The sequence below is a fragment of the Triticum urartu genome, chromosome 7A, assembly GCF_056163025.1.
Source record: "Triticum urartu cultivar PI428250 chromosome 7A, HENAU_Tu73, whole genome shotgun sequence".
In the NCBI taxonomy this organism is placed as follows: domain Eukaryota; kingdom Viridiplantae; phylum Streptophyta; class Magnoliopsida; order Poales; family Poaceae; genus Triticum; species Triticum urartu.
In genome coordinates, this window is record NC_141879.1 from 316,020,264 (window position 1) to 316,032,497 (window position 12,234).

Consider the following 12,234-nt stretch of genomic DNA (forward strand, 5'->3'; position numbering starts at 1 on the left):
AGCCGGTTAATGCACACTTATAAAACCAAAGAATGAGAGAAAAAAGAGCGAATCGAGGGATCGGACCCGGGCCGGTTATGTGGTTGGTAGCATTGCTAGTAACTGAATCATGGTTGATTCTTGCTTAACTAGGAGGCGCGAACAAATTGGGGGATCAGGGCCGACTTTGGCTCGAACCTTTGAAGGATGAAAATTGTTTTCTTCTCGGTTTTCTGAGTTTTCTACCAGGTTTTAAAATTTTCTTTTCTTCCTTTTCTTTTTTTATCCATTTTAAGTTACTTTTTCTTCCAGTAAAAGCACGTACGGATGGCCGATTAACTCTCACATTAAACCTTCCCGGGACAAAAACAAGTGATCCGACGGTCCGACGAGTAAAAACCAAAACCGACGGTCTCACAGGTTTGGTCACCGGTCCATTCTTTGTCCTTAACTGTAACTCTGATACTTGTATAATTTATAAATGGTATTGATTAGATAATAAAAGAATAGAAAAAAAATACTTTTTCTGAAATACTGATTGACAGTGACAAGGGATTTATTTCTTGGGCGCAACCTAGCAAAAGGGCAAAAGTCTAAAAAAAACCTTGATTTTGTTCTCCAAGTCTGAATCAAACCCTGAATTGAGAATCCCTGGAATTGTCACCTTGTCTTTGTTAATCCCGGTTTATCCCAGCCCATTAGTGCTAATAGATGGTTTGGGCGTCGGGATTGCTGGCGTGGCTGGGATTAGGGGTTAATTGGACGCCATGATGGACGGACTATGGGCCCTACTGTCCTCATAAACCCCACCACGAACCTGCTCCTTCCCCTGTTTCTCTCCCTGGACGTCACCCGTTCCTTCCCCAGCTTGCAGCGGCAATGGCGTACATGCATTGATTGATCACGGGGACGGCAAGACGATCACGGCGGTTGGAAAAATCTCTGGTAATCCCCTTCCATCTTCTATTCGTCTTCTCGTCCTTGTTTTTTTCACCAATGATTGTCTCTAGTTAGGGTTTGTAGGCGCAGAAAAATCTGGTTTTTAGGGCATTTACTTTGTGCAGAAACAATAGATTTTTCTTACATCTAGTTCGGAGTACTTGTATCACTCGTTGATTTTATCAAAAAATCTGTGGCAATGCAGGTTCCTCATGTCATCATGGATCCTTGCGACAAACTACATGTGCGGTTTCATTTTGGTGGCCAATTTGTTCGAATTGGGCCTACTTTAGACTATGTTGGTGGAGATGAAGCAAGTTCAGAGATTGAAAGGGATAGATTGTCTTTGCCAGAGATCAAAGGCTTTCTTGGTGATCACATACCAGTGAAAGAAAGTATGAAGATTCACTTCCTGATGCCTGGTAAAAAACTAGTGGATGGCCTATTATTTTTGTGTGATGATGCTGGTTGTATGAAGATGTCTGAATATATAACTGATGGAGGAGTGGCTGAGGTCTATGTGGAGTATTTTGGGGAGCAAGATGATCAGAGTGCAAGTGACAGTGGTAGTGATTTTGAAAATGAGATGGACAATGATTTAGAAGGAGAGACTGATGTAGAACCAGATGCAGTCATAACTGCAGATGATGATGTGCAAATAATTAGTGTGGATTCATCATCATTGACCGCAATAGAAAATGTGCTCGAACCAAATGAGAGTGCTGTTATTACCCAGGTGATTAGCAGCCCTACAAATCACAATTTCTGTAGGAAACAGAGGACTGAAACTTCACAAGTTCAGATATTGAGTTCCCAATTTCAGATACAAAGTTCTCAGGTTCAGATATATAGCTCTCAGGTCATTAATCCAGTAATAGATAGTGGTAATGCAGCAGCTCAACAAACACAAGAACATGACAATGATGACAATGGCTCTGCAGTTTCAGACAGTGAGGAGGATGATAGTGATTATGTGGCAGGAAGTGATGACAGTGGACTGGAAGAGGAATATGTGGAACTAAGGGAACAAGCAAAGGCTTTTAAGAAGAGAATTAGAGACTCAAAGAGATGGGCTCAGAGAAATCCATCTGGTGTTGTTCCAATAGATCTAGTGGCAAATGTGGAAGAAGTGGTAGGAGAAGACCACTTTGACTTAGATGATGAAGATTACTCATATGATGAGGAAAGTGATCATGAAGGAGAATTTGTTAGGAGGAAAACTAAGTTCCCTAGGTACAACCCTAAGGTAGATATTCCACTATTCTGCTTGGGAATGGTTTTCAGGAGCAAGGAACAGATGAGGAAGGCACTAATAAAATATGGACTTCTGACATTTAGAAGTATAAACTTCATGAAGTCAGAAGAAGGGAGGATCAGGGCTAAGTGTGGATGGCCTGGATGTCCGTGGACTATATATGGTGCTTATAGTAGCAGGTGTTCTAGATTTCAGGTGATCACATATGAAGATCAACATGAGTGTGCACCTAACAGAGACAATCACCTTGTCACAGCAAAAGTTATTGCTAGGAGATATGAGCACATCTTAAGAGCCAATCCGACATGGAAAATTGATAGCATTAAAGCCACGGTTCTGAAAGATTTCTTTGCGGATGTTTCAACATCAAAGTGCAAGGCTGCTAAGAAGATAGTGTCAGAGAAGCTACTTGCTGGACTGAAAGATGAGTACACCAAGGTGTTCGACTACCAGCTTGAACTACTTAGGAGCAATCCTGGGAGCACAATCCTTGTTGGCTTGAACCCTGAGTACATGGATCAAAATATTTTCCAAAGCTTCTATGTATGCTTCAATGCTATGAAAAAGGGTTTTAAAGCTTGCAGAAGAGTTATTGGGCTTGATGGCTGTTTTTTCAAAGGAGCATGTCAAGGTGAGCTTCTATGTGCTATTGGTAGAGATGCTAATAATCAAATGTATCCAGTAGCTTGGGCAGTAGTGGAGAAAGAAACTAGTGAATCTTGGGAGTGGTTTGTTGGCCTTTTGATAAAGGACTTGGATATTAATGATCAAGGTGAAGGATGGGTGTTCATATCAGATCAACAGAAGGTATGTTGTTCACATAGTTGTCCATATTGGCTTTTTGTTAATTATTTACTTGTTAGTGATATCCTATTAATTACTAGTTTGTTTAGGTTCATGCTATGTTGGTTAGGTTCACTCGTCTTGTCGAAGCATGACGTACTCACTTTTATGGTAGGTTGCTTAGGTTCACTCTCCTTGATGAAGCGTGACCTACTCACTTTTATGGTAGGTTGCTTAGGTTCACTCGCCTTGTAGAAGCGTGACCGACTCACTTTTATGCTAGGTACACTTTTTTAGGCTAGGTTAATTTGTCCCATCTACATTTGTCCTATGTACCTATTGTAATATATTTTTTGCAACTTCAATGTAGGGCCTTATCAATGCAATGCAAAACTACGTACCAAAGGCACAACATAGAATGTGTGCTAGACACATCTATGCTAACTGGAAAAAAATGTTTAGAGAGCATGCTCTGCAAAAGAAATTTTGGGCAATTGCCAAGGCTGCAAATAGAGAAGATTTCATGTATAGGAAGGCCAAGTTAGCTCAAGATACACCTGAAGGTGCAAGGGACATAATGAGGACAGAGCCTAAGCATTGGGCAAGAGCATTTTTTCCTGTTGGGTCCCTTTGTGACTCAGTTGATAACAATCTATGTGAGTCCTTTAACAATGCTATAGTTGAGGCCAGATTATATCCTATCATCTCTATGCTAGAGAGGATTAGACACAAGATGACACTTAGAGTCCAAGAAAATAGGAGCAAAAGTGAAAAGTGGACATCTAGTGATATATGCCCAAACATTTTCAAGAAGCTTAAGGTGGCCATCAAAATGACTCAGTTCTGTGATGTGCTCTGGAATGGCAAGGAAGGGTTTGAGGTGAAACATGTCAGTGGCAGAGGAAGGAGCTATACAGTGAACTTGGACAAATGGACTTGCTCTTGTGGTTACTTTCAGCTAGCAGGGATGCCTTGTTGCCATGCCATCAGTGCCATATACAAGAGTGGAAGAAACATAGCTGACTTCATTCACAAATGCTATTCAGTTGAGCAATTTAAGAAGATATATGAGCACTGCTTGGAGCCAGTAGAAGGACAAGAGAGATGGCCTATCTCTGACAAACCTAGACCACAAGCACCTGGGTATGTGAGTATGCCAGGTAGGCCTAGGAATAATGACAGGAAGAGGGAAGAGGGTGAAGCACCAAAAGGAAAGAAAATGTCAAAGCATGGCACTAAAATTACTTGCAGCATGTGTGGCCACAAGGGGCACAACAAGACAGGTTGCCACAAGAATCCTGAAAAGGGGAAGAAGAAGAATGCCTTCCTGAAGAAAACAGGCAGGAAAATGAAGTCATCTAAGGTAAATACAAGTTCACTCTCTTGTTTCAAATAGTTTTGCTTTTTCTTAATCACTTGTGCATTCACATGCTTATGTACTCTCATATTTTTTTAACAGCAAGCAAACATTGATGCTCAAATCAGATCAAGCCAGCAAGCTAAAAGCATAGGAGAAGTTCAAGCACAAGCAGGATCAAATGGTGGGAAGAGGAAGGCTACCAAAAAACAGAATGTGCAATCCAAGAAAAAATCAAAGATGTGATATGATGGAGTAGTGATTTTCTGTTAGCATATTACTGAATTGCTATGTCCTTTTGTTCCTTATGTCACTCTGGTCATATAGTACCTATTGTGTGATGAACTTATGCAAAAATACGGAACTAAACTGCTGTACTAGTGATTTTCTTACTTTGGACTAGTGATTTTACTAGATATGTCACTCAGGTTATGTCCTTTTGCTGGTTACGTCACTCTGTTAGCATATTAATAAATTACTGGTTATTTTGGTTTACTCAAATTGTGTTTGTGTAAGCTGAAATGTCATATATGTTGTTGAGAACATGTGATATGTTCTCACAAATTTACCTACTGTTTATGTGATATGTTACCAGAAATTTAGCACATAGTAGCACTTCCTGTTGTTTTCTCAAGTTGCAGTCTAACAAAATGAACCATCAATTACCACATAAATAGCAGCATGGAATATCATTACATCATCCAACCATTACATCATTCAGCCATTACAAGATTTTGGCATTACATTTTTCTTCTAGCTATTAATGCAGTACAAATCCTGTAAATACACCTGCCAATAACATTTTTGGTTCAATCTCTGCATTCTTCTCCAGAACTTGTTGACTCAGTGCATCCTCTGTTCCAATTCTTTGGCCCTGTTCCAATCATGGTTGCCAGTCATCACCACCTGCAGCTTCAAACCTCCTGATTGCAGCCCTGAGATCGAGCAGTAGTTCTGCAAGGATTGGGGAGCAGGGATCACTATGCCACTGAAAAATCCACAGCCAGCCTCTGATTCAAGTGTTCATACCATAAGAAATGGAAAGAAGGACGAGGAAGAATTGGTAGAGAAGATTGGGAGCTCACAATTTCATGGACGCAGCACTAGTATCTTCCAGGGAGGAGACTTCTTGCACGGGCGACCTTGATGGAGCCCTACGCCCGCGACCTCCGCCTGATTACGACGCGCGGGAGGAGGAAGACATCGCCGATTGCAGCCGCCGCCGCCGTCGCCGCCGCCGCCAGCCAGCCAGCCTACTGACGGACCCTAATTTGGTTCCCCTGCTGAAGCTCTATTTTTGCCCGTCAATAAAAAGCTCTGTTCTTTCCCCGCCGCTGCACCTTATGTGAGTACCCAAAGAGGCCCGCAGTCAGTTCATCGTTGCGTCCAGTTAACCCTAATCCTAGCCACATCAGCAATCCCAACGCCCAAACCAGCTATTAGCACTAATGGGCTGGGATTAACCGGGATTAACAAACACAGGGTGATGATTTCAGGGATTCTCAGTTCAAGGTTTGATTCAGACTTGAAGAACAAAATCAAGGTTTTTTTTAGACTTTTGCCTAGCAAAAGCATGGAGACAGGAGAAGAAAATTTCAAAGAAAAAGGAGGTAGAGCATGAAATCTGCACGGGCCAGCCATATATGTGACATGTTCTCCTAGCACAAATATCTCCTCCCATAATTGCACGACTCTTCAGTATAAAAGCCAAATCGCTATTCATTAGGCTATGGTTAGACGCCGCCGCCGCGACCACCATGCTGCGATCTCGATCTGGCACCACCGGTGTCATCATCAGCTGCCAGCGACATACGACATACCTGGCCACCTCTCCAGATTATCACTCCTTCCTTCCAGCGCCTGAAACTCGCCCCTCCTACACGTTGCAAAGGCTGCCGACAGGGAGTTCATCCACCTTCGAGCTCACAATCGATTTGACCGCTGCGGTTCGATTGCCGCCCGGCCAGACCGCCATGGCACTTGACGCTAGCAGCGCCTCCACCCTTTACGAGCACCTGACACCGCTCGGATCTCGCTCTGACGAAGAATGAAACCGCCGCACTATCTTCCTTTCTAGATCCGCTTGTCCTTATCTCACTCGCGGTATCGTGTGCCAGTCACGAGTTGAGTAGCAGGAGAAAAACATGAGGCATCGGTGATCCGGCGCCACTGTGTTATTCTTCGTTTGTCTAGGCAAGCCCTCTTCTTGCCGCCTCTGGTTTGTCCTCCGATTCAAAAGATCTCGATCTGACGTCGTTCCTCTGTTCTGTAGTAAGAACAGTGCGTCACTCCCCATACCCCCTCCAGTCGGATCCAGCAGCGCATCGCAGCAATGACTATAGCGAGCTTCCTCTACATCCATGCAGTTCCAATTTTTTTGGTTTTTTACAATCCATACCGTACACGGTTTGTTCCGTCTGTGATTAGACCTCTTGACGGTGTCCTGGATTAGGGGTACTCACCACGTCGTCTCCCGATCAGTTAGATTGGGCCAAGGACCCCATGGCCGCATATTCGTGGGCCAGTTCGGAAAACCCCTGCCGCATACAAGGAAGACTCCACAAGACTTGGCGCCCAAGACAAGGACTTTCCTAAACCCTAGCCCTCCGGTGTCTTATATAAACCGAGGCCAGGCTAGTCAATAGACAAACTCATATTCATTAGATCAGTCTCGTGGTAGACATATGTCCTCTGTACTACACCCATATGAATACAATCAAAAGTAGGACGTAGGGTTTTACCTCCATCAAGAGGGCCCAAACCTGGGTAAAATCCCGTGTCCATGTTACCATCACTCCAAGACGTCTAACTTAGGACCCCTACTACGAAATATGCTGGATATTGAACCGATATTGGTGCTTTCATTGAAAGCCTGTTGGGTGATTGTCGCGGATCGATGGGATGATTAGGTGATATTTTTTTAGTTAGATCTATTCTATGTAATTTTGCTTTCCTGCAAAATCATTGTTGTGTCTTCTATTTGTTTGTAGTCGGATAAGATCGTAAAAATCTCAACAGCAGCGGTTGTATCCGCCGTCTGGTAATATGTCCGATCTGGAGTGCCATATCGTAAAAATCTTGACAGCAACGGCGGTTACCAGCCGAGGAGACCATGCAGGGCGTACTGCCCATGCAGATTTTTCTAGGATGGGCCGGCCAAGAGCTCACATCGGCGGTTGCACTGGGAGATCACATCTTTTTTTTTCTCCTTACTATTTAATCAAGCTATACTTGTCATCAATTATTTATCCTTCATCTGCTCACGTGCTACAGCTAGTTTGCTTTAGCTTTGCTATATACCCGTGTACAGACCGTCAAAGCCTACCTTTTTTATATTATTCATATAGCAATGCTGCCCTATGGGTCGGTACTTTCTGCTGGCGTAATATACTGATGGCAGATGAATGCTAAGTTGCTGTGAAGTTTAATTAATCCATGGCTGATCAGCTGATCAACAAAAGGACAAACGCCTTGGGGAGCTCAACATGCACAGGGAGTACTCCACTAGGAGTAGCACGTTGAGGACTCTATGCAAAAATACTATTTAGTCATCACGTGAGGCTTGATCCGTCTTCGTGCAAGGCAGTACTAGCCCTGTCTTTTTACCTCGGATTCTTATGCCTCGTCGTCTGAGTGACGAACATCAGATTTCTCTGCCGGTTATAATTCGGTCCGTTGATCGCATCAGCGTGGTGGTCCGTCCCGTTTCCAGCCACCCGGCTTCCTCCATAGTTCGGCGGACACCATGTTCGCGGCCCGTCCTGTCAGATGAATTCGAACTAGGTCGCAGGGTCACCACATTGGGTCAACGTGTCACCGAACCAACCTCGGACCTTAGGCCATGTTTATTTATTTATTCACTTCGCATAAACTACTTATGCATCATTTTTTTCTTTAATTATTATTCCGTGCTTGCACTATTTTATGTGTGCACGTAATCAACTTCAACTGTGTCACACGGTCAACTCTATGGGACGATGGCGCCGTCCTGCCTGCATCGATGAAGTTGTGGCGTCGCCTTAGCGCGCGTCCTTGTGCCAGCATCTCCGTGGCAAATCTGTCGGGACGACCTTGGTGTTCAGGCCATATTTCTTTAATTATTTACTCTACTTAAATTCATTAAGTAGAGGATTATATATATATAATATTATTATCTCTGGCTTGCACTATTTTATCTGTCCAGGCAATTGACTTAGACCGGGCCGTACTGTCACCTCGGTGTGCCGAATTCCGCAACCTAATTGTGTCATCGCCTTGGCGCGCTGCCCTGTGTTGACAACCCCGCGTCGCCGCTTCATCAACCTACTCAGCCGAAGACTCTGGATCACCCCGCCGACCTGCTTCGTCACCTCAGCTAAACTGGGAGCTTCAACTCTCCACAGCGGCCATGCTGTGTCGCCACTTCGGAGTGCCCAGCTCTCCGCTCGGCCACCTTGGGGCAAGCTTGGGGGCTGGAACCCTATCCCGCATCAAGCTCGGACCGCGTCATCAATGCCGAACACATTAACCAGCTAAGTCGCTTTCATACTCAAAGTTTTAAATTTTAAATTTGTGTTCGGTTCGACCAAGCATTATACTTTTCTAGCAAAAAGTTGTTTATGAAAAACTTCCTTGTCAAAACTTTGTTTGTGACACACAAATTCAAATACCCTATTTACTTGGGGGTTTCCTTTATGAAGCATTTTTCTCTTGCATTTGATTATATTTGTACGGCTTCGTTCCTTGTTCATGTATTACGCCACAATATGCACCATATTGACCTAAGCGATTTGCAAGCTGGGTTGCCTGGCTCCTGTGCTTACCCCTACGCTCCCGATTGTTCGGCTAGGGAGTAAAGGGAGCACCTCTGCGATTGTCACGACCGGGATCCGAGCTCTGACCTCAGACTGGGTGAAGCCGAAAGCTAGTGCTCTTATTGTTTTCAATCATGGTCGGCACACAACGGAACTCATGAGTACAAAAAATCTATTGCACAAGTCTCATAGTAACAATGAGGAATCGAAGAAAGGTATCGGTGGAGGTACTATTTTCTTTGAAGATGCTTCTTACACTTCGTTAGTAATATAGCATAAGTTCCCTGAGCGCGCTTTGTCTGTTACAGCCTTATGGCCTGATTGCCTGGTCATCGGAAACACCGTCGATACTCTCGATAGGTGGAGTACATGAAACTTTTCGGTCCTTGACCGAAGAGGGAGAAGCCGACGGTCGGTTAAGACGCGTTTAAAGTTCGGGTAAACACAGATATGATATAAGTACATCGGTACATACAATCATTATACATAAAATTCTTTTACCCAAGTCACTTGGGGGCTCTTAAAATTTATATGAGCTGTTTAATAGTAAATGTGTTTTCTTCTTGGTCGTTGCAAAGTCTTTTTCTACCGCTCCTTTTTCGACTTGAGTGTATGGTCAATCGCCGGATAGCCTGTCTTCTCTCTAAAACCTGCTCGAATTTAGTTTGCTAAACTGACCTCGGAGAAGTACTTCTCCTTTGGGATAAGGAGCTTGAAGTCGTAGGCTGACCCACGTGATGTCTTGAGATCGGATGTGTCATGTTAAAGCGCGACAGAAGCACAATTCTTTTTTCCAATTTTCGGATTGGCACCGAACACTTGATCTTGTTCGGACGTCATGTTTTTACTGGCGTTTTTTGGTTTTCCAAGCTTTTGGCACTTTTTAACTATTTGTGTGTTTCCAGCACAAGTCTCGAAGTGCAGCACTAGACATCTTTAGAGATTCGGCAAAACATTCTCGGGTATTGCTTTATATGCATCGGTTTCGAATTGTGTCTTTAGTCAATAGTTGGGTTGCCCGGCTCCTGTGCGTGCCTCCTACGTTCCACTTTGTTCGGCTAGGTGTGCAAATGGAGAACCACTGCGATTGTGCTTCCAGCTCACATGGTTAAGCACCTCAGTGGAGAAAGCCGAAAACTGACTGTCACAATAAGCGTAAACTGGTCAGCGATCTGATGACTATGTTAAATGACGGGCCATTCATAACATTGGCCGAAGTGTTTATGGCTTGAATTCGACTGTCGCCGAACACTACTGGGGGCTAGTAGCTGGCCTCCCAAACTAAATCCTCAATATTTTGCACTTATATTAGAGCTGAGGTTTCATGATCATGCTTAGCATGACAACCCAAAGAAAGGAACCGATAGTGGGACTATTTTCTGTGGAAGACATTTCTTATATTAAACAGTCATACAACATATCTCTCTGCGTATCTTTGTTTATAAAACCGTATGGCCAGATTGCCTTGTTTGTCGTAAATCTTTGGCCTTGTAAAGGCTTTATAAAGTAGGACAAACACTCCTCGGCTACTTGCCAAGGAGGTGGAAGCCGATGGTCGGTCAACAAAGTTTTGTACAATGCGGATCCGGGCATTGATGATGAAAAGTATTTGGATACATAGAATCATTACCCATAATTTGTGATTTTACTTTGGATATCGATCCTTAATTCGGCCACCCATGCCCACATTAAGGCTCGGGGGCTACTGGACTTCGTGCTTATTATTTACAAATATTAAAGGGGTACATCGATCCCCTGATTTGGTGTTGCCACCCGACCAGTGTCTCGGGGGCTACTGCATTGACAATCCAATGCAGAAAATTAAAAGTGCAATATAGTTTTCAAGGAGATTATTATCCTCAGGTTGGTCGGCCGCACGCAACCTGAGTCTCGAGGACTTTGCACACCGCGTTTCTATTCCTAAATATGCTGCCGAGCTGGGAATTGATCCTCAGGCTGATTTTATGAATCGACATGAGTCTCAGGGGCTACTAGGGTCAGCGGTTTGATTTTTTCCTTCAGGTGCATCCCGGATATTAGGCCAACACGCACCTTGAGGGCTACTGGCTATACATCTCAGCAGAGATTACATTGCACAATTCGAGATTAAATTCATAAAAATCAGCCCATGGACGAGGTGGTGTACTACCTCGGATACAGTCCGGCGTTGGTGCTCGACTACAATAGACACCCCGGAAGCAGTCCGGCATAAAGCTCGGACGCCAGTTGTTGGCTCCGTAGAGGGCATTTCTGGCATTAAGCTCGGCTAAACTCCTTTGACATTTTAGAGCCAAGGTGATCTATGACACCTCGGATATAGTCCGGTGTTGGAGCTCGGATACTCTCTTGCGTTGGAGCTCGGATACAATCCGGCGTTGGTGCTCGGCTGCAAAAGATACCTCAAATGCAGTCCGGCATTGGAGCTCGGATGCAAGAGGACACCGCCGCATGGGGACAACTTCAAACCCGAGGTGGGCGTGAAAATAACAAGGCATTGATAAAGGCCGAAAACTTAAAGGGGCTCCTCGGATACCTGACGTGTAAACTCTTCGGATGCACTTTGGCAATCCTCAAGATCGAAGATGGGAAGATTTGTTGAACCAGTTTTCAAGACCGACAACCGAAGATGAAGAACAATTCGGAAGAATCGAGGAGCATCCCCAACTTGAAGACCGGTTTAGGGGGCTACTGACGGTGTCCTGGATTAGGGGGTACTCACCACGTCATCTCCCGATCAGTTAGAATGGGCCAAGGACCCCATGGTCGGATACTCGTGGGTCAGTTCGGACAACCCCTGCCGCATACAAGGAAGACTCCACAAGACTTGGCGCCTAAGACAAGGACTCTCCTAAACCATAGGCCTCTAGTGTATTATATAAACCGAGGCCAGGCTAGTCAATAGACAATCTCATATTCATTAGATCAGTCTCGTGGTAGACATATGTACTCTGTACTACACCCATATGAATACAATCAAAAGCAGGACGTAGGGTTTTACCTCCATCAAGAGGGCCCGAACCTGGGTAAAATCATGTGTCCATGTTACCATCGCTTCAAGACGCCTAGCTTAGGACCCCTACTACGAGATACGTCGGATATTGAACCGACACCCCTCATCAGCCAATCAT

The 12,234-nt window shown here is 44.4% G+C and overlaps 1 protein-coding gene across 1 annotated transcript; it reads left to right on the forward strand.

Annotated features, from left to right (window-relative positions):
• The first annotated feature begins 1,119 nt into the window (after positions 1 to 1,119).
• Positions 1,120 to 4,682, forward strand: LOC125518873 (uncharacterized). The gene is made up of 3 exons (XM_048683750.2): positions 1,120 to 2,980; positions 3,327 to 4,319; positions 4,416 to 4,682. Exons 1-3 carry the CDS (start codon positions 1,139 to 1,141, stop codon positions 4,557 to 4,559), a joined length of 2,979 nt encoding a protein of 992 aa, XP_048539707.2. The 5' UTR covers positions 1,120 to 1,138; the 3' UTR covers positions 4,560 to 4,682.
• Positions 4,683 to 12,234: the final 7,552 nt, after the last annotated feature.